Source organism: Emydura macquarii, unplaced genomic scaffold (assembly GCF_026122565.2).
Source record: "Emydura macquarii macquarii isolate MOO-44397 ecotype Brisbane River unplaced genomic scaffold, CSIRO-AGI_Emac_v2 contig_1253, whole genome shotgun sequence".
In the NCBI taxonomy this organism is placed as follows: domain Eukaryota; kingdom Metazoa; phylum Chordata; order Testudines; family Chelidae; genus Emydura; species Emydura macquarii.
This window is the reverse complement of record NW_027131390.1, coordinates 59746123-59769833: the sequence shown is the minus strand read 5'-3', so window position 1 is coordinate 59769833 and position 23711 is coordinate 59746123. Positions and strand designations below refer to the sequence as shown.

Genomic DNA, 23711 nt, shown 5'->3' with positions numbered 1-23711 from the left:
GTGTGCACATGCACCTGCATGTAGTCTACAAAGTTCCTTAACATACTTTACTGCTAGCCAAGTGCAAGGGTGTATTCAAGTCCTTATCCTTTACGGTCAGATCAGCCTTGGCACCGTTCACCAAAAAATCTGAAATACAGAAACAAAAACCATGGGCTATAACCTACAGACTGATGAACATACAAACTGCAAAGAAGAAAATTAACTCCAGTCTCCATAATATGTGCACACAGTACTGAACGTAGCCAAACGGATCTTTGTTCTATATAAACCATATGAATGTGGAGGAAAAATAATCAAAGAACAAATTGTAATTTGTGCAGCAGTCAAACCAGAGCTAACAGCTCGTTGAAAATGGAAAACCGGTAGTTGAATGTTCATTTTACCCAAATTGTCAGTACAGATTTCTTCATTTTAATTTGATTGATGAAAACTGCAGCTATAGACAGTTTTTGCCTGAAACAGCCCAACCAGTTAACAACTGTGGATCCTACTTTGAGAGGATTAAGTGGGTTCTGCTGACTCAGGATATCTTTGGGGGAGATAATGGGTGTAGCACTCCAAGGTGTGGTCTGAGCAGTTAAACCTGAAGATAAATTATCCTGTTATTCTTTGTTATAGATTTTTAAATAAATAAATAAATCCAGACCCAATTTACAGTTGTCCATTCAAAACAATATTTTGCACTTCAGGATACACATCTTTTAATAATTTAAACTACAAAAGATTACTCTTCATCCTCCTGCTAGAAGGAGATTCTATTGTCCTGTATAATCAGAGAAACGAGACAAATGAGGTTTTTAATACCAGAGCACTTTTTAATCACCCTTTACAAGACTCTTGGCAGAAAAAAACTGGGCATAGTTTATCTGTTATTCAAACTATTTACAAAGACTGCTCAGAAGTGAAAACAATTGAAATAAGAATTCTGTGTACATTGAACACAAGAACTTTTTAAAATATGAAGCTAACTTCCTTTTACCAGTTATATAAAATAGATGGGCACACATTTAAGTATCTATTCTTAGTATTTTAATCTCCAAGAGAAAAAAAAACTGATAAAGCACTCAGATGGGTAAGTACATTTTCTCTCAAGATTTACAGAAGCAACTAGGTACTTACCTACAGCACCTCCATGTCCATTTTCAGCTGCCATCATAAGTGGTGTTTTCCCTGAATTGTCTGCAGCATTTACCAGTGCATTGTGATTTAAAAGAAGCTGCAAGCATTCCACGTGATCAGCAAAGGCTGCTGCGTGAAGTGGAGTTCTAAGAGAAAAAACAGCATGGCTATAGCTATAGGATATTAAATGATCTCTAAAGAATTACACTATTGTTATTCATTGTAGCCTTAAGCAGAACAGTACGAGAAGTTCTGAAGCTTTTTTCCTATGAAACTTAAAATTCTCACCAAGGCAAGTTAGGATGCTGCTCTCATATAAGCAATAAAGGTAATAGTTGCATCCTCAGTGTTCATACAATGAAAGGTCTAAAACTGGCAAGCATCAAGTGAGTGGAGTTGAGGACAAGATCATAAGAACAGGATGTTTAACTTAACAGAATCTACTGTACAATGCCAAAAACTAGCAGACCTCCCTAGTATTCCTGATTGTTTTAATAAGCTTGAGACATAGATAAAATGTAAGGAAAATTTGGATCTGGCTTTCCCATTATTAAAAAATGCTACAGTATTCTACAGTAATGTCCTGAATACTCCAGTAACAGTACTGTAACCTATAATGTTTGACAGCATTACTGTAAAGTGTAGCAGTGATTTTATAAGGTTTGTAATTTATTTTAATTTTGAGAGGATCCACAACTCTAAGGATGAGTTTTCTGTCTCCACATGATCAGACTGACATTTGGGGAAAGAATATGGGGGTGAGGGGAGGGTTATTTTCAGGAGTATCTGATGATTGAGTGTTCTTGTTTTGTTTTATGATTGTTTTTGTTTTGTTTTGCTTTTTAGCTTTACTGTAATCTGGAGAACTTTGAGAGTGAGATATTAAATTTTAATTGCATTACCAAAATTTTATTGGTTGTAAGGGTACTATGAGCATGCAATGGGCAGCAATTCAAAGGTTATACAATTTTAACTAAACTAAATAAATACATAGAAATACACTGAGGAGATCCTCACTGGTCCCAAATAAATTAAAAATTTGGGTGTGTACATGACCCAGTTGACCCCATCTGTCATTCTGAGTCAGTAGTGTATTTTGTTTAATAAGAGTTATTTCAGATGTTAAATACTTTTCTACCTTACAAATTATGTCCTTGCTTCAGCAAAACTGTATGTGCTTAAGTGTTTTTTCTGAATTGGGGCCTAAGTGAAAATGTATATACAGTTTTATTCTGGTTTCATAACCCTGTCAAGTGCACTCTTAGCATACAATGTTTATGTTTTACAACTAGGAATTAACTCAGCTTTTTCATTTGCCCCAAACCAGAGTCTGTTCAGTTCTCTTTTAACCATAAAGAGAAATCTGAGAAGGGGGAGGGAAAAGGGAGGGAAGGCTAACAACCATTATACTGGGTTCTGGGGAGTCCTTACCCCTGAGCATTTTAAAAGAAATAAAGTAATATTTATTTTTGTAGCAACATAAAATAATTAATAATATCCTCTCTAGAAGTGAACAACCTTGTTACAGTTCAACTTTTGGGTCTGCAGGACATGGTATGACAAATTTTAGCCCAGATGTAGACTTGTTGCACAAAGCAAAAATTCTGATCTGTCTTAGACTGATTCATGCACTCTTAATCAAGGAGACTTACCTTCCTTTGTCATCTTTACAATTGACAATGCTGGCATCTATGGCCCCAATGAGCAGTGAAGCACAATTTTCATGATCATTGATCCTATAAAGAAAAGAACAATTCTTTTTAAGGGAAAAAGTCTGTCTTCCATTCTCCCCATACACACTTCATTCCTTTCCCCAATTGACAGTACATTACAAATATCTAGAAAGAAATATTAATGTGTCCCAATAAACTTTTGCTTTAACAACATGGGCCAGATCCTAGCTGCTGTAAATCAATGTAGCTCCAATACATTCAAAATGCAGCTACTATTTTGGATTTGAATCACAAAAGAAAATTAGGCCCTGGTCCTGCAATTGGCTGTACACAGGCCAATCCCTTCGGTGGAGCTCTGCTGACACACAAGCTGAAGGCTCAATGCACTAAACAAAAACCGTACACACACTTTCATTGTCAATTGAAACACTTGTCAACGTTTAAAATGGCTACAGGAAATTCTTCTCAGAAGTAAATCCGAACTGGTGGCCATGAGTGAACTCCCCAAAATTTCTTTAAACCCTTTAAAAATTAGTTTAAATTGAAATCACATATTTGAGCGTAGGCAATGCTCAGATGTGTGGGCTTAAGTGCATGTCACTTTATTCAAACGTTTAAAGTAATGCACAAGGTCTCACTATTTCCAAAGGATTGGGGGGAGGAAGAGGAGAAATGACAGTTTGTATTTGGCAAAACATTACAACACCAATCAGTTTGTCCCAACAGCCCTTGAAGATGAGAAGAATGTTATCCACTTAGTCTTCAATGGAATCTTTAAGGCTTAAAAATATTAACTAATTATTATATATAATAATAGAGAGAGAGAGAGGCCCAGCAAGAGGAAATAAAGTATTTGTATTAGGAACTGGGGGATCACACCAAGTACGCAGTGTAGTTATTGTTACAATAAGTGCGATTTATAGCCACCCCCTCATATCCACTCAGCAGCCTCCCAAATCCCGAGAGGACAATCTTCTTAAAAACTCAAAGAAAAGCTTGTTGGGTTTTGGTCCTCATCTCTGGGTTTCTCTACTGGAGAGAAAGAGACCATGTTGGTTTTTTTTTGTTTTTTTTGTTTTTTGTTGGTTTTTTTTTTTTAAAGTGATCATATCGGGTACACATTTTATATATCACGTTTCAGCCAGAAGTGGTTTTATTTTAAACAGGTTTTTGAAGGGTTCTATTTTTCTAATTTATCATTTTTATTAATAAAAATTCAAGGTTTAGTAGATAATGAATAAACAGATTATACAATAGAAAAGCTGACAGTTAACTAGAGAAGTGAGAATACACCACTGTACATTTATAGAAGATCTGCACATTAATCATTTTCTGGGAGAAGATTACCAGTAGAATAAACAGCTCATAAATCAGTAATTCTAAACTTCATCAGGAATTATGAAGGTTTGTGTTTGATTCTATAATTCCTATTTATTTTTCTTCTGGCTTACCCCACTCAAAAAGCACGTTCTCCCAAATACCGCATATACTTTGCCCTAAATTGAGCTAATTTTTTCTGAGTGTGACAGATTTGGAGCTGGCCTTTAGCAATTTATTGACAGTGTATATTGGCCTGGTTATTGGGATGTTTACTGTATAAATATATTGGTTTAACTCAACAGAAGTCTGTCTTAAATGCATGCATGAAAGAGAAGAATGGCTCAAGACAGCCATCTATTAACAAACATTTTTGAGTTGTTAAGGTACAATGCCAGAACTGGCAGAGCTTTGAGGATTCTGCCTCCATCTCCAAAACTGGTTTGGCCAGAACCTGGCAAAACAGAAGAATAAAGAACTGTAGCATGGTTTAAAGAGGGACATACTATAAGGGGAGAGAGTGCCAGAGGGAACCAGAATGAAACCAGGCTCAGCCCCAGGAGCCTGCTGAGGGTGTCCGAGCAAGCAAGGCCAGCTTAGGTCACCATTAGGGGATGGTTAGACTCAAGGTAAGGTAAACATTCGTGTAAATTTGTTTTAAAATGCTTTTTACTTTAATCCTTTGTTCCTACCATTAAATAAACAATACATCTGTTTTAGAAAGGCTTTTGGTCACTATATACCTCTGGTCACTGGCTCCTGAAGGAAAGAGCTGCAGGTGCCTGAACTCAGTCAGACCTGTAGAATAATAATGGCTGATATTCACGGTACTGTGGCTCAGGTCCTGGTCTAAGAGAAGACCAGGGAGAATTTTGACATTCCACCTGGAATCAGGTAAAGGCATAAAGCCCAAAACCTGAGGAACTGCACTCAGACCAGAAGGGGGACAGAGATGCAGCTTGGCCGGTAATCGTGAGAGTGCAACTTTAGGCCATTAGATGAAAAGTGTAACAAATTCACTCAAACTGCAGTAATTCATAACGCTCTTGACAGCACCAATTTTTCACCACAAGCATGTACATTGTTATCAGATCTGAAACCATTTGTTAGTACTATTATCTCTAAATCCCAATAGCTTTATTGTTCTCATACTATTAATATTTCTGGATATATCCTAAAGCAAGATTGACATTGAAATTTCTACTTACACGGCACAGTGCAATGGAGAGAAGCTATTACCATTAAATTTGCGGAAAGATTTCTGTTCCAATAGTACCTCTATGCAGTTTTCATTACCTACAAGAGATGAGATGATTTATTGTTACAAAAAGTAAGAAAAGAGCTCATTTTCATATTAAGATCACATGTGCACTGTGTTTTAGCATTTAATGTTCAAAGCTAGGCTGTACTGTGTATGTAAGTTCTTATGCAATAAAACTTTAGGAGCGTGAGATACTTTTAGAGGTGCTGCGAACTAGACTCATATCTAATTTAGGTTCTTGTATTTTTTTTTTTTTAAAAGATCTCTTGTGTTTTCACACAGTGCTATGACACACTGCAAAATAGTCTTTTAGGTCTTCAGAGATGGTCAGCCATCTATCACTCTGTACTTAGAAGCTTAGTCTTCGACTTACAGTCTCAAACCACCTAATCAGAAGCCACTAATGCAAGTTTGTTGTTTTGTGTGTACCACAGTAACTGTGGGGATAGTTTCATGCACCAGTGTATAGTAGGTGACACTTCTAGGATGGAATCCTGGCCTCAGTGACATCAATGGGAGTTATGCCATTGACTTAAAAGGAGCCAGATTTCATGCCCAGCCTCCAAGGGATAGGTCCAGTATGCATCATGATTGAGGCAAGGTTGCTGTTTTGCTGGAATTTCCTTGCCTTCTGACTTGAAGGGTAAATGCAGCAATGTCTTGCAAGTACTTCAAAGGACAAAAGGAGAGAGGAAACACTAGAATCTACATCTCAATCTTTTTATGCTGCTGACTATTTTACTATTATGCTTCCTAACACTAAACGCACATTTGAGCTTGGCAAAGGTATAGAAAGAGAGAAGCTTACCATTATAACAAGCCCAGTGCAATGGTGTATAACCTTGATTATCTTTGAAACTACAGTCCTCGTCTGACAGTGCCATCTGCAGTAATTCACTCAACCAAGTGGCATGACCATGAGCTGCTGCATAATGTAGAGGCGTCCTGCCTCTGGAGTCTTTACACAAAATAGATACTTCTTGTTCCAATAGCATTTGAACGCACTCCTCATGCCCAGTCATAATCTGATAACAACAAAGAAGTGACTCAGCAGCTTGATATAGAATTGGCACTGTGGCAAAGGATATGTGGGATATGTAATGTGCTTGTGAATACTGAGGGGCAAGGATGGGCTCCAGGAAATGGGTGAGAAGCTACCTGCACTCCTGAGTGCCTCTTTGTATTGAAAAACACCAATACCAGCTTCTAAGGAGACTGTTTACCTGACCTCCCAGTTTGAGGATGAGCATCTCTGTTGACAGATACAAGTTAGACCATTAGGAGTTTATGGCTGAAAATGGAGATTCTTAGAAGAAAGGATGGAGTCCTAAAGATCCCATTTGAATCCAACTCAACAGAGGTCAATCAAGAAAGAAACCACAAATATTAGGAGAGACTAGCTGAGTGAGGAGCAATAACAACACTACCAAAAATATCAAATCTCATAGAAAGCTGCTCTAGTAATCCAGCTGCGACTATCACATCTGCTGGCTCTGCATCTGCCATTGATGCACTTATCTCCTACAGTATTTTAAACATGTTTATGCATTGTTATCGGTATGGAACAGAAACTTTATACAATGGCTTCTATTTTGTACAGTTGTTTCCAGGACATTTATGGAAAACACTTTACTACGCATGATCATATTTACATGCAACCCTATTAGCTCCTCAGCAACTGCATCACTCCTAGAAGAGATTGTATTTACCCCAAATATCATTGCCTCCTGCTCAAAACTGAAGACTCACTTCTTTGACCCAACATTCCCATGCTTGTTAATATTTTCAATTATTTACAATCATCTCTCCATTTAATATCCCTTTGTGCATAAAAGAAATGCCATAACCACAAAGTTAATATGCATAATTAAGTGTCACAAAATTAATAGTCACCCCTCGATGTAAAGCTGTGCATCCCAGAAGATCGGCTGCATCTACAGATGCTTCTTTTTCAAGCAACAAGGAAACAGCATCAATGTGCCCATATGCCACAGCTAGCATCAGTGGGGTTCTAGTAAATGAGAAGTCATCACAGGTTTAAGAACACATATCATTTCCACTATTAACTTATCCTTTGAGGGAAAACAGGCACCAGGAATTTCTGCCATTTTCCCCACACTTCCTTTCTCCTCCATCATCTTCATGCCCTATATTCATCTATATAACCCAAATTAAGGTACTTTTGTATGATTTTATTGTTAAGCAGTGCAACAAACAACAAGCATTATTTACATAGAGACACATATCTGATTTGTAGACAGTTTACATTGCAACTTTTTTCAGACCAGTCTGGGTGAAAAATTTGGTCTTTAATAACCTATGATTATAGCAGCCTGCAGCAGAATATCAGCATCATCATAAACCATGATGCTCACTTGTGCAATTACCCTTTCTAGTTATTAAGATTTTTGCTTTAAAAAATCCTGGGCAGAACTGTTTAATATAGGGGGGAAAGCCAATTGTATTGAATATACTCATTTGCACCAATCATCCCCTTAGCCAGACTCTGGAGCAATATTTCTTCTACTTTTTTTTCAAAATGGGATTTATTTTCCTTTTGCTTTCAGGTGATGGTTTCAGGGACTGACGCTGATGCCCTTTAAATACATGGCTTTCATCTGTCTGTGTTTTCCACGGTGAAATTTTAAATCCATTTACAATTTTTATAATATACTTGCATCCTCCCTCCATGACTACCCTTTAATAGGAAGTGAAAACAACTCCAATTTAAGTGTCACAGTCAATTAATACTCTATAGACATTCTCTGTCCCAAAAGACCAAGTATGTCCCAAAACATCAATGTTTTTGAAGGGGCGAGAGTCGCCCTAGAAACAGCTCAGAAACTGATCAGTTTTTAACTAAATATAGCCTTAAACATCTCAGAAGAATTGTATAAAGATTGGGGTAGTGGCTAAAATTAATAAATAATGCTTTCTCCTTGCTAATGTTTATTCCATGGGTTGGATCAACTGAATGTGTACTTCGTAATATTTGCCTAATTCGATGAGGAAAATTGGAGTGGTGTGGAACATGCATATAGTACTGTATTCTGCTCTTCAGACAAGTACCTATCCCGTGAGGAATTTATGGAGCTGCCATTCGTATCACAAAGAAAACTTACTGTCCTTTGGCATCTGTTACATCAGGGTTGTCTGAAACTTCCAGCAACAGTCGCAAACATGGTGTGTGACCGTTGATGACTAGAAAGAAATAACACATTTATCAGTCTGTAAACATACAAAAACTAACCACACATTTATGCAACTGACACAAGAATTGAATTTCAGACATTGTTCCCTCAAAACACCTATGGACAGGAGGTTTATTTAAGTCGGGAAAAGACATTCTCCAATGAAAGAAATGAACATTCAGGTAATTTTCATTTAGCTTGTACTAATGAAATTGTGCACTTGGTTCTGACTGCAGAAAAAGGAAGATACTTTTTGTTGCATACAGAAATCACAAACAAGCAATGCAAAAAAGGATCTGACATTTTTGAAGTTATATTTGAGAAGACTCCTACACCGAAGGAGATAACATTTCAGAACCTTCCAGACTGGATAACACTTTTTTATTTTTAATCCATTGGAAGTTACATGAGCCAGTATTATTGTTGTTTGGACCTGTACATGCTGTTCCTTGGGCATCTTAGTGCTATATGTCTTCACAATTGGCACCTAAGAGACTTAAGGATTGATTGGAGACACGCTCAGAGTTAGTCCCTCCACAACAGGAATGAGGTAACATTGGTAGAAGAGTGAGGGAAGCGTGTTATTGCTCTTAAGTTATACCTGTTTTGTCTCCCCCGCTCCCCACTGTCAACCTCATACCTTTCAATGGCATAAATGTCAAGAGTTCAGTCTCTAAAAAAAAAAAATTTTTTTTTTTAAAGTCAATTTTTCCTCTCAAGGTTAGTGTATCTGCCCCTCTTCCTTCCTACTTTCCCCACAGCCTTTGGCCAAGATTGTCAAAAGTGAATAGCGATTTTGGATGCCCAACTTTGAGGGGACACCTCAAAGGGGCCTATTTTTAAGGAAGTGATGACAACTTGTCCTTTGACAATCAGGCCCCTTTAAGTGGCCTCAAACTGGGCCCCCCAAATTACTGTCACTTCTGAAATTCTCAGTCTTTATCATCAAAGGATGGCTTTTTCTATCAGTTCTCCATAGAGCGCATCCACTTTCCTCTCATCCCTCAAGGTCCTGCTTTGTGGCAACCTTTCTTAGGCAACGAAGACTATTGAACCCTCACAACAAAGTTAGCAGGGGATTACACTGCACAGTGATTTGAAGCATTTCCTTGTATGGCAGTGCAGAGGGCTAACCAGAGTCAAAAATTCAACCTGAGTTTTTCCTCTGTTTTTGTTGTTTAACATTGGATGTCAGAATTATTTCTCAAGTGAAGAAAAAAAATTTAAATGTAATCCTTACAATTTTAAGCTGTTACAGACCTAGAGAAAACCACTCTCAGTTTAACCTATTATGTTTTAGCAGGGCCAGAAACTGAAAACATATTTACTTGTTTCATCTGTTGCAGGGCTCATGTTTTCACAATCCACCAAATGAATGATACAGCACTTTGGATGTTTTGGACTTTTTGTTTTTAATTGCAATAATTTCTCCATCGTCGCAATATAATGTGATCATGGTTCCCATGATAATGGGAGAGTTGTTCCTTCTCACTGCCTGGTTTCCATGGGCTGAGGCAACAAACCTGGGGCACAATGCCATGCCACACTGAGCTGGCTGGGAAACTTGTGCACATCATCACTGATTTAGATTACATATCAAAATAACCTTAGCTACTCTACCTACAAAAATAAGAGTTTCTCTGCTATTTACCATTAAGTAATGGCATATGCAGAATAGGTGCAAGTCACTGTTTCACAGTAAAATCTCTCCTCCAGTAGGAACTACAGAAATCAACACTTCTCACACCAATGTGTGAAAAGGATTTAGGTAAATGATCAACAGAACTGACACTCCAAGAAACTCTCAGGAGTTGGCCCAGTAGTCACTTAGTATAACAGATTTTGCAAGGAACACAAGTTTGGTCCCTTGATCCCAAGCCAGTGAGAGCTAGAAAAGCACTAGAGAAGCCGTACACTCTATAGGTTCCCCTTTCTGGACAGAGCAGAGGCTGGTGTTAATGGGATTGCAGACAGAATCACATCTAATCTAGGCTACAAAGAGAGTCACCATTGTACAGGGCCAAAGGATGTAGCGTACAGGGAGTATACCAGGAAAAAAGCAAGAGGTTTTCTCGTTGGACATTCCCAGAAAAAGTAGATACTTTATTAATTGTATTATTTCTCTAGTAAAATGCAAAAGCCTTACACTGAACAGAGCTATGTAAAATTCTATGAAATGCAAAAAACCAACCAACCAGAGTATCTTTCAAACATTTTTTTCATGAAGAGTGTTTGTGTAATTATTTGAAAGAATGAGTTAGTGCGTGCGTGCACATGGCAAGCCTTCTTTCTCTCTATCACACACACACACACACACACACACACAATGTAATTCAAGCGCTTCATTCAGTGTGAATTCTGATAACTTCTCATATTTTTCCCAGACACTTATGCTTGCTTTGCAATAGAAGATACATGGACGGGGCATGCACAGGTTGCTGATGAGTCATTGTGGACATTCATTTAGGTACTATAGCTTCTGTCCGGAACACTGAACAACACAATAAAAAGTATTGAATTTCAAGATGCGTCACAGAATAGTTAAGAATGGGAATTTTGGTTCCTAGTCATTTGGGTGAGGGGGGTTGTCATGGGGTTTTACAGAATTTTGCACAGCTTTGTTCAGCATAATACTTATTTTATTAGAGAAATAATATATACATGTGACATATGGTGACTCTCTTTCTACTCTAGACTACTAGTGGCTCCCTTGGTAATGCTATCAACACCGTTAGGAACGCCAATGAAGGAGGCTGGAAGGGGTTCCCACACATGAATGCACACCCTCTTTCTGCCTCTGCCAGCATATTTTCTCTCTCTCTAACTATGTCTTCACTGACAAAAAAAGGTGTTTTTACCATGGGATAACTAACATGCACTAGCTATCCCACAGTAGAGACTTTGGTTTTATAGTGAGTTCAACTAGGTGAGGTCAACCAGGAGAGACAGGGGATATAGGGCTGACCTTGCCTAGCTACATTGCTGTAGATACTACAGGTGCCTTGTCTGCACTAGAATTTTACAGAGAGATAGCTATCACACTAATTATTTGCTGTAACACAACCTGTGTGTCAGTAAAGATAAAGCGCCCCCTCCCCCATTACACATACACACACACACACACACACTCTAAATTAAGAAGAATTATTCTCAACTATTTATCCTGTAAATGCAGTTTTTTGCCTTGTGGTTAATATGTATGTAGTTCAACTCTTTTCTCTAGAATTCCCTGTGTTTTTGGGTACAAACCCATTCCATGTTATTTTACAGTAGATTTAAAGATTAACTTGTTTTGTTCATATGCCTAGCAGAGTTTTTACCCCAAAAAGGGAGAAGTCGTGGAGATGCCATGAAGCCCACAAGGGACTACACTACAATGGACTGTACTATTGCTACTGATTTTAGGTGGAAAACCTTGGAATACCACGGTGATGGATGGCAGTGTAAAACCCTAAGGTAGGCAGATAAAGAACAGTGATTAGAATGTGATTACGGTAAGAAAAAGTGACAGTGGCAATAGCACCTTCTTACTCAACAGATCTGTTCCCTGTCTGTATTTTCAGTCACAGCTGCAGGCAACAACAGCAAATGTGTTTATTACATTTTACTTCTCTTAGCACTGTAGAATCGTATGCCTCTGTGAGAACGACCTGGGCTCTATTTTAGCTTGTGCAGCTACAATACAATTATGAACTACTTTTCAGTTGCAAAATCTTTGTTATTGGTGATGATGACAAGCCAGAATGAAAAAGAGCTTGCTCTTCAAAGCCCAAACTCAGTTTGCAACTTTGGTAGTTGGAAAAATTCTGGCCCTGATTCAAAAGTGCATTACTCTAGTTTTATGCAGGCTTTACTCTGTTGATTTAAACAGCATTAAGCAAGCATAAGACTGCAGAAAGGCAGAAGTGAATCAGACTCTCTATTTATTTTTCTTTTTTTTTTTACTCAGCACACGAGATTGAGTCACTGAAACACAATGAACATGGAAAGCAACAATGCCATTTTCACAAGTAACTTTCCAGAGTATGACCACACTTTAAAGGAAAGAGGGAAACCTATTGTGATCATCCTCATTACTGTGACATTAGAGAGAGGTCAGACAGACAATTCTTAAGCCCTGACCATCGTACACAAATAGAATCAGAGGTTTCTGGTGGCAGAGTAATTATGTTTTCTCTGTCTAAGTAAAATGCCAAACTCCAAGGGTGTCTTTTGGATCTGCAGGAGCCCACTGTGAACACAAGTCTTTGCTAATGCTTCTGTCACATTTTGAAGTGATAATGATTTGCCAGTCTCAGGTTGAATGTGCTCTTTTTGCTTTGAGCAATGTGATGTCATTTAAGTACAGCAATTTTTAAATGTCAGGATCCATGGGAAGGAATGTGGCAGGGCAGGAACCCCTCTGATTGTGCAACTACAGATACCATGCTCCCCCTGGATGAAAAACAACAAAAGGCTAAGGCCTGCAGAAATCTAAAACATGAGTACCACAGGGCTCTGGAGTCCATTAGTTCTCAGCAGTAATAACAGTTCTGTCCTCTTTTCAAGTGTCTAGCTGCTAGAAGGTGTCACTAGAAGGTAAGATCATTGCAAGATACTTAACCATACATCCAACTTCAAGTACAGCACTTATCTCATTTACTTCACTGAGATTACTCACATGCTTACAGGATAGTCAAGTGCTTAAGAATCTTGCTGACTTGAACCTAAACTTTGAGCTGGTCTCATATATTCCACCTAGCTGATGTGAGTTGATTCAGTAGACATTTGGTGCAAGCCAATATATTACAGCTGACAGGAATAATAATATATTCAGGCTAACCACTCAGACTCAGCTGCAGGCTAACAACCCCGTGCACTAGCTGCCTACATGACAACATGGGACCTGCCTTCAGCATCATAAGGCAGGACTCTGGTAGGTATAGATACACACTGAAAAATACGAGCAATAAGAAAACATACTGTAATTTTCCGCAGCTTTCATAGGGCATGGACTTTTTGACCGAACTGTAAACATATGGAAATAAAGCAGGTGGCACAATTTGAAGATGAGGTGAAGGGAGAAGAAAACAAATGCCATCAATACTTATGGCAAACATATACACAAAGCATGATCTCACACAGTGCAAATCTTATGTGCACACATTACATTTAATCATGGCATTGTAACGGGATAGTCTCCTCTTGCACCACATGCACTATTAATCCTGAACAAGAATAAGAGCATGTGAGGTATCAAAAGGAAATTATATCCTTATATCTACACTGCATTTTACATTCAATTTAACACTCAGTGACACATTAGACAACCATCTAAAGACTCTCCCACTTCTTTATTTTTTAAATAAAGGTTCACTGATTTCTGATCTCTCTCCTTTGCTCTGCTGTGGCTTCATTAATATATGCATCTTTGATCGAAAATTTAAGATGGCCCAAAGCATGTTGTTTAATGTATACCACAGGTCTACAATCTAGGTTTTCCTCAGATACAGTTAAATGTACTGCAGACAAAGGTGTAAGACAAAATAGGCATAGCATATTTTACCTTGTGTTGCCTGTTTGCATATATGATTGCACTTTTAAAACAATCAGATAGATTTTTAGGGTTGCATGCATATTTTATTCTAAGCAAAAAAAAACAAAAAACAGCTGTACAGGAAGACAAGTAAGTCTGGCCCTGAAAACAAATCCATAGGAAATAAAGTACTGATTCTATTTTGCCACTAGAGGTTGCTGTTAGACCATATTGAGACCATCAGTGTGGGACATGATGACAAAAAATAGGTTTATTGTTCTGTTTGGCAACTATACAGAGAAAATAATCTGCATATACAGAAATCTGTAACATGTTTAAGAACAACCTTTAAGATGTAAGCCACCAATTCCATACTTTGTAATCAGAGTACTTGACGTACTAAGGAACACTCAACAAGTGAAAGAGAGACAGACTATTAGCCCATATGGAACTGGCTGGTTCCCAAGAAGAAGTTTACTAGCTAGTTCAGTAGGTGGATAACACTTAGAAACAAGTGATTTTCTTTGGGTTTTAGGGGAAATAAAGGGAGGGCTTGTACTGTTGCAGAAGGTCACTGAAGGTTTCTGTCAGTAGAAGGGCAGGGTAGGATTTATCTGGAGTGAGTACAAACTACCTCACTTCATCATCAGTGCGAATCCACCTTGATTTTCAGTCTTTTTTCCTAGCAAGATCTGCTTCATTGCTACTTACCTTCTTGACCAAACTCTCTAGCCCAGTATTTCTCAAATAGTGTTCAGGTTCCGGGGGCTGAGTTGAAGAGTTCCGCGAAAAAGCGGAACTGCGCCACCAAAATTAATAGAAATTGCACGCCGCTGAACAGCTGCGAGCGCGTCACGGAAAACAGCTTAGAGAGCGCGCCGCCAAAAAGGGGAAGATTTCCTGGACTTGTCGGCGGAGGGTATAATTGAATATAATTGAAATATAATTGAGAAACACTGCTCTAGCCTGAAACCATCAAATCTGAGGTGAGGTGGGGGAAAACTGTTATGAATCAGAGAAGGGAGATAGGTGTGGAGGGAGGAAATACCCCTGGTGAAGGGGGTCTAGGAATCAAGCTGGGAGGAAAGAACTGGATCACTTTGTGGGGACAGAGGGAAGGTTGAGGAATGAAAAGATAGAGTTAACTCTAGTTCCTTGTGGTAGCTCACTAAGGATGAAATCTCATTGCTCCCAAAGTTAATTAGTTTAGCAATAACTTTTGAAAGAAATGGTAGCTAAGCAAACATCTACTAACCTCTCTCATGTTGTAGGTTCTCTCTCTCAAGATAAAATACAACCACACTCACCTGAGGCATGGAGCGGGGTTCTTTTGGTGATGTTGTCTTTTACCAAGATGTTAGCACCCTGACTAATGAGAGCTTCAACACATTCTGCATGTCCTTTAAAGGCAGCCAGGTCCAAGGCAGTGCGTCCTCTCTCATCCTTAATATCTAGGTCTACCAGAGACTGAAGTAGTACCTCCAAGGCTTGATGATGACCATTATAGGCCTAGGAATCCAAAACAGATTATATTTGGAATAAAGCAATAAAGGTCTTACTCACTAGTCTCCGGACTGAGAAGCACAACAGACTTGCAGCACTGGAATACTATTTTTCATTGTAATAGTCATTTGAACACAATGGAAACACTAGTACAGAGATACTTTATTCTAACGTTTCATGGTTCTATTGCCTGAAACTCCTAAGTACATGGGGTTTTTCCCACATTCTAGTGTGAATGGTATAGCAGGTGAGAGGGTTGCAGGCTCCTGAAAATGTGTTGTTTTTAATGAGTGAAGAGGCCATTATGATCATCCAGTCTCTGATCTCCTACATGCCACAGGACAAATAATCTCACCCAATCATTTTTGCATCAAGCCTGTACCAAATGTATACAGATAACTCAGTGTAATGACATATGCAGGACATAAATATGAGAGAAGACACAGGATGATGTACTGTGCTGTAGAGGTTTGAACAGCATGAGTCAGACATGGCCACATTACGCAGAAGTGGCAAAGCCACAAATGAGTTCTGCATACCAGCCCAAACAAGTGCTCAGAAAACTTATATCTACCACACCATCTTTGTATATTCCTTATATAGAATGTCTTAAATAAAAAATCCTTTAGCTATTTAAAGTCAAATGTACTGGCATATCCTTCCACAGTGAGGCCAAATTACCTTCGTATAATGAGCCTAATTATAGAAATCTCTATGGAAGAGAAAAATTCTAAGTAGTGAAATGTACAGAAAAGCTGTTTCAGTTGCATATTAATGTTGTGGCTTTAGGGTCTGACATTTTGGGGAGCTTTTGGCACTAGAAGTCTGAGAATGCTTCACTGGAGAAGCCTGCCTGGTGAACTTCCAATTTACAAAGGCCTGTAGCTTTCATTTCTAACCCTGATGGGTTGAATGATACTGGATATTAAACCTCTCCTTGATCCAGTACTTGTGTTGCCTGTCCTGGACCTCAATCCAAAGTGATATGGGGGTGGGGTAGAGAAGAAAGTAAAGAAAACTTCTAGCACTATGTTGATTTAAAAATAAAATAATGGCTTGCCAAAAATTGTGGAACTTTCTGGCTAGACATCCCTGGAATACTTTGTCTCATGCATTTTTGAAAGGCCACAAGAATGAGCTCCTCCTTTTGTCAAGCTTCCCTCACAACACCTCTCCTCCCCCCCACGTCTTTTTAGCCTAGAGTAAGTATTCCATACAAAAAAGAGCATATAGGAAATAGGCCGGGGGAGGTGTCAAATGTTGATAACATCTGTGACTTTTTGTAAAATTTCCCATGATAAATTTGCTGTCTTACATGAGTTTTTATTTAATGTATCAATATATCAGAAAAAGAGTCCCCCTTAAATTAGTGAACTGTCCAACTGGAAAGAAAAGATTATTTTCTCCCGTAGGTTTCTGACCCTTCCAAGAATTATGCACATGCTTACTCTAGCACTGTGAGTAGCCCCATTAAAAGAACTACTCACTGTGTATGAATTTAAGCATATGCTTAAGTCTTTGTATGGTCAAGGCTTTATTTATTTAATTTTAGTTCAATTTTAAGATTCTGCAGCTGCTTTCAGTTGCTTCAAAAACAAGATGCAGTGATCATCAGAAGTCAGGTGTGTGCATGTGCTGGAGGCCCTTTGTAGATCCACAGGTTGAACAGGCAACAGCGTAGTCTCACTGCTCATTCAATTGCAGGAAAATGTAAATTAAACTCCACAGAGAGAGTTTCATGAAAAAACAAACGAACCATTGAATACGCATTACAAAAGAGAGAAATAATTTGAAACAAAGGATCTGATACATTTCACCCCTTTTCTAGTTCACAACCTGTTCTAACACAGAAAGTAATTTTCTTTAATGTATACATTATTCAAACTGAATTATTGAATAATTTCTTCTGACAATCCTTGGGCTGTGATTTATTTGTGAGCAGTTTGCTGCAAAGTCAAAATCTGTGCTATTTTGATTGGATACCCAGGTTACATGGCATGTTTCTGGTCTCTGATTGAATGAGAGCAATTCTCAGAACAGGTTTTTGGTGCAAATGTTCAGTTATATATTTGAATGTTTGATTACATTTGATGTTTCAAATAACATGTATGCTAGTAAACTCATCTGGTAGAATAGTTACAGCAGCAAACCAAAAGGAGGGATGAAACCAGCTGAAGCTCATTCATTTAAAACCTCCAGGGAATATCCATGGAAATTATCTGCACAGTTCACCCAGCTCTAATGGGCATGCTCTGCTCATCATCGGACTCACAGTTACATGCTGGGGGCTTTTTGTTGTTGGGTTTTTTGGGATTTTTTTGCATTAACATCTGCAGAGTTGAAATAGTTAATGAAAGAGGCATTGTCATACAGAAGGAAACACAAATGTAAAAAAAAAACAACCAATAATGAAAAAAGCTAAGTCATTGAAGTTCAAAATCAAGTCTTATTTTTCATCCTTAAAAATTATGACTTTCCAAAAATAGCATCAGCTAAGGATTAAAGAAACTAATTCTTCCCCTGATGTGCAACCAGCTCCTATTAACATTAACAGGAAGTATACATATGTATCCAAGGGAAGATTAACCCTAAGGACTCAAAATTTCCTGGCTTTTAGGTATGAGCCAGATTATTAACCTTATTTAAAAATTTGATTGTCCTCAATATTTACAGCATACCTACTGAGCCTGACTCTTTTCGGACTTATGTTGGTTTTACAGTGCTGTAAAGCAAGAAAGATAGGGACCCCTACATTTTCAGTATAATTAGTATGATTACACACCAGCATTAATAAAAAGCTTTCATAATCATATAACCTATGTTTTCCAAAAATGAGTTCCTTAAAGTAAAGCTCCTAAAACCTTTTTTAGGGAGCATCCATAGCTGGATTTTGAGAAGTGCTGAGCAGCCAGCAGCTCCTATTGGCTACATAGAGGCTGAGGGCTCAGTACTTTTGAAAACCAAGTGAAGACAGGTATGTCTACACATGCAGCTCTGTGGCTGTGATTCCCAGCTCAAGGTGACATACCCTGCTAGCTCTGATCAAACTAGTGCACTAAAAACAGAATGTAGCCATGGTGGTGCAAGCGACTAGTGCATGCCCGTCAGAGCTGCTAGATACCCAACTCAGGAGGCTAGCCCCTTGTACTACTATGGCTACATTTATTTCTAGCATACTAGCTCAATGAGCACATGTATGTCTCTTGGAGCTCGGAATTACATCCCTGGCTTGAAGTGTAGACATACCTTTATTTAGGTACCTTCATAAGGATTTACAGCTAGGGTTTTCAAAGAAAATTCAATGCAAGCTGGGCACCTAGCTCCCTTAAGTTTTTTTTAAATTCCAACCAAGGAGCCATTTTTGAAAATCTTGGCCTAAGTTCCTTTCCAACTGTTTCAATGGAGGTTGACATTTTCAGGTAAAGCTTACTTCAGAGAGGTTAAGTGGTTATTTATCTGATCAAACACTGAACATGTGTCATATACTTACAGCTAAATGTAAAGGACTTTTAGTAGCTGCTGAATCTGGTTCATCAAAAATGTTGCTGCTTTTTTCCAGAAGCTAAAAAGAAGAAGAAAAGTTTTAAAACATTCTGCAAAGCATAATCGCTTCCATAGCAACCTAAATCAAATCAAATCACAAGTTGCAGCTTGTTAAAAGCAGGTTTAGTTTACTTTGGTGAAGAGAGAAATGTTTGCCAGATTTACTGTATGCCAACTGAAGTACCCGGAAGGGCTAGAGAATTTTTAATAGTAATCTTCAAGAGTATCCTATTTCTAAGTACAAAAGGAAAACACTAAGAATCCTACTTCTGTTCTTTGCAGCTTTCAGGGCCCAGAATATGATGAACTCTACGGTATATAAAACAGATGTTATTTCTTGTCAACTATCTCTGTAAAATAGATGCTAGATTTAAAAGTTAATTTGGTTCCCACTGAAGTCAAAACTCCCACTGATTTTAACAGCAGCAGGATTGCCCCCTTAATTTGTTCTCTTTTGAGTGACAATACACAGAATTAATGTGAAGAAATATGGTCTTTAAAACAAACAAACAACAACACAATTTATTCTTATATACACGGGCTTCATATGTAGCTACACTAAACTGAATGATAAAATTAGCAGCATCATTATCACCTGTTAGGCTTCCTGAAAATGACCTCTTGTACTAACCAAATTCCTGTCCTAGATTGACTTTTACTCAGAGTGAGACGGGATAATCTCTGTCATTTCCAGTGTCATAAATTAGCAAGCAGAAGAAAATATTTAGTTCGCAGTCATTTGCCATAAATATTTAAGGAAGGTTTTTAATAAATGATGAAGAGCTTTTTGTCGTGATCTCCCCCACTAAATATTTTCCAATTATTCAACACAATGAAGTCAAAACTGAAGTTTAAGCCCCAGTCTCATCCATGTTAAAAGTCCTGTTGAAATCAGAGGGACGATTTGCATGAGAAAAGGATTACTCATAAAGGAACAAGGATTTGCAGAACCAAGCCCTTAGCCCAAATGATGAATTATAATAAAACTGTAATAAGCATGCAATGTGCTTATCAAAGCAGGAATTACCTTTATAATGACAATCATCCAAAAGACAATCCATCCTAGATAGTTACACGTCAAAGCCAGCACATCTTGTAACAAAATCACACTTACATTGCACCTCCCTTCCAGACAGATCCCAAAGCACTTTACACACTTGTCAAGTGGGATAATTTTAGTCACCATCTGAATGGAACGTGGCAGCCATTTAATAGCAGTAGCAACATTACACTGGGATTATTATTATTTATATTACTGTTGCCCTTAGGAGCCCTGGTCATGGACCAGAACCCCATTGTGCTAGGCATTGAACAGGAAGAAAGTGAAGTCCAAGTTAAGCTGCAAGGGTGGTGGTGATGATGGTGATTATTTATCATTTGTATACAGTGCCATTGGTGTACATGGCATGTTACATTACAATTCGAGACAGTCCCTGTCCTAAGGCATTTACAATCTAAGATGAGTATGGGTATGACAACGAGAGGATGCTGATGGAAATGATATCAGGCAAGACTTAATGGAGAGAGTGATGAGTAATGAAAATAAATATGTGGGGCTGTTAAGGGGACCAGATGACAGGATAGTTTATTTTTATGGTTGTTTATTTTTATGATGTAATTAGATAGTTGAGGATTTGTAGGGAAAAGGGGGTTTCAAGGAGGAGAGGAAGCTTTTGTGGCATAAACAAAATCAGGGATGACACTCCAGGCATATGGGGCAGCATGGAAGAAGGTATGAAGACACTTGTATGAGAAGATGACAAACTGTAGACACATATCAATTTTTTCCCTGGTGTAACTCCATTGACTTTAACAGTTACACCAAGAATAAATTTGACTCATCGTAATTATCCAAATTGATTACCATTTAGCGTTAACAATTCAGTCAAATGCCATAAAGATATGCATATGTATATTTATACTGTAATTCTAGGAAAATAAACTGATTTTTATTTACAAATGCATGTTTAGTGTATTAGAAAATATTAAGATTGAGAAAGAAAAATAGTTAATTCTGGACACTGCTGATAATTCAATATTTATGTACATTAACACAAACTATACTCCTTGCAGATACAGGCTTCATTAATGCAATTTGAATCTGGAATCTAACTCTGACCTTTCAGAATGTTGAGAGGTGTGGGGATGGGAATTGGGTTTACCGTTCCAGTTTGGGCCGACTTTGTCTAATTCCGACTTTGTTTTCCGCTCTCTTTATGAAGTTATTTAACCATTTATGAAAAATTCTTATTTAATAATCTGCATTTGATGACAACAGGGATTATTTTTAAGATGCTTGTTCAATATATCTAATTTCTTTGGAGAAATTTCCCAGTGAGCTGCCAATATATAAATTAGACTTCACCAGTATATGCAGAACCATTGTAATCTAAATATTCAGCTAGTAGTCCTCAAGTCCATGTGGCGTGCTCTTGTACAAATGATTAATTTAAATTCCCATTTTCTCCAATGGGAAATTAAACCCCTAAAAATAAAACCACTACTAACCCGGTTCCCATATCTGCTTAGCACTTACCACTTTTTAATTAAATTTCTCCCATTTACTGAACATCAAACCATCACAATTTGGGATCAGAACCTTAACATAGAAACATCTCCCTTTATCTGTTAGGAGGCTCTAAAAGTCTGAGCAAGACAGATAATTAATTGCCTTTAGAATAGGGCAAAAACAATTTACAAGTTGCCAAAATTAAGGCTCTAGATGAAGAAATTGCAGGACTGGAGAGCTCCAACAAAAAGAATCTCAGCGGCTTAGAATTAAAGCCTTTTAAATGCTGCAGACTAATCTTAATGACCTTACTACTCAAAATGTTGAATTTCTCCATCATGAAGTCAAGCATAAACACAAATTTGACGGTAAACCTGGAAACTCTCTGTGCTCTCAGATACACAGCCAGAAAATACAAGACAAGAAATTTATAAAGGAAAGCAAGCTCAAGAAGCTCAGAGAGATACAAATAATGATTTTGAGTACATCATGCTACATGTAATTCTTCATACTAATTAAGGCTAAATTTCCTCAGGGATCATAGAATAATAGGGTTGGAAGGGACCTCAGGAGGTCATCTAGTCCAACCCCCTGCTTAAAGCAGGGCCAACCCCAACTAAATCATCCCAGCCAGGACTTTATCAAGCTGGGCCTTAAAAACCTCTAAGAATGGAGATTCCATCACCTCCCTAGGTAACCCATTCCAGTGCTTAATCGCCCTTCTAGGGAAAACGTTTTTCCTAATATCCAACTTAGACCACCCCCATTGCAACTTGAGACCATTGCTCCTTGTTCTGTCTCTTCTTGTTCTGGGATTCTATAGAATTAAACATTACACCCACAAAACAGACAAAAGGCCAGTCTATGTGACAGTGCAAAATGCTTCTGGATTTAAGGTTTTGTCAGTATTTCCATGGCTTTAAAATTTGTTCATAATAAATTACATTTGTTCATACATATATACCGTTCGGGGCAATCATGACAACTTTAAACCTCCTCCCTCCCCAAATTTGGGGATTCAATAAATAAAGGAACTGAGTTTTGAACAGAAGCTGATTTATCTCACTTTTAATAAAAGTGGATAAATTTACTTATGGGTCAGGACTACTCATTAAAGCGATATTCAACAGCTATTATTTTATCTCTAGCCCCACCCCACCCCCCAAAAAGTTGTCTATGCCCACTATTGCCACATTTGAACTGTGTAGCTCCACATAAGAACTGGTAAATGTTAAGTAATGGGTCTGTATGGAGTGCACTTATCTTTCTAACTCCATAAAGAATTCATCTTGCATTACACTTGGGCAGAAATTATATACAATTAGGTATTTTTTAAACGTTTGTGAATTAAGTGCTCTTGAAAGGTGCCAGACTGACAGCCTTGGAGGAGACCAAAATGCCCTTAAGCAACAGAACCAGCAAAGTTTTTTTGTGTGTGTATGTGATGTGGACACTTGGTCTCTGGCCTGTTTCCAGTGGACATCTAATAACCATCAACCAACAACCAATTAGCAACTTTTGGTCACTACTGGACTGGAACCAATTACCTGGAAGTGATATCCTATTTTTAATACCCTGAGCCATCCAGTTCTCTTAGTTAGTTACATTTTTATTAGTCTTCTACTGCATTTAAGCAGGTGTCAATGACTTATCATAAAGGGACATTTTAAGTAAAAGTAGTGAGTTACACTTTTTTAAAAAAAGATTAGGGCTAGGATATCCATGCCTTCTGCATTTCCCCACTTGATATGAGTATATTTTAAAATGTCCAGTTTTATGAAGAGTTGGAGAAAAGGCTTCTTTTTCCCTCACATCCAGGCCAACCTCTTCCAACTCCCCCACTTCCCTGCAGTGCTTTTAGGAATGGGATGTTAGTTTCTCAAAGCTGGACTAATGTAAGCAAACCATTTGGCTATGACTTAGTTATGTCACTGCTAGTTAATTATCCTGTGAAGCTGGTATTATAAACTGTATCCTGTCTTTCATCTTCGTGCCACTTAAAGTTCTTGCAGTGTTTTTTTACAGTATGGGTATTTATTGACATCAAGAGGATATGCTGCCTGTTTTAATCCACTGG

The 23711-nt window shown here is 38.0% G+C and overlaps 1 protein-coding gene across 3 annotated transcripts in view; it reads right to left on the bottom strand.

Annotated features, from left to right (window-relative positions):
• ANKRD44 (ankyrin repeat domain 44) overlaps positions 1-23711 on the bottom strand; it is a 196173-nt gene that overhangs the window by 11989 nt on the left and 160473 nt on the right. For all 3 annotated transcript variants that reach the window (XR_010919823.1, XM_067548975.1, XM_067548974.1), the window contains 9 exons: positions 19073-19144; positions 15387-15588; positions 8496-8574; positions 7267-7384; positions 6182-6398; positions 5321-5408; positions 2775-2858; positions 1123-1268; positions 47-129 (listed from right to left, as the gene is read on the bottom strand). Coding sequence is in view for 2 of the 3 variants with exons in the window: in XM_067548975.1 (XP_067405076.1) it covers positions 47-129; positions 1123-1268; positions 2775-2858; positions 5321-5408; positions 6182-6398; positions 7267-7384; positions 8496-8574; positions 15387-15588; positions 19073-19144 (1089 nt within the window). In the remaining variant the exon portion in view is untranslated. The remainder of the gene's footprint in view (positions 1-46; positions 130-1122; positions 1269-2774; positions 2859-5320; positions 5409-6181; positions 6399-7266; positions 7385-8495; positions 8575-15386; positions 15589-19072; positions 19145-23711) is intronic.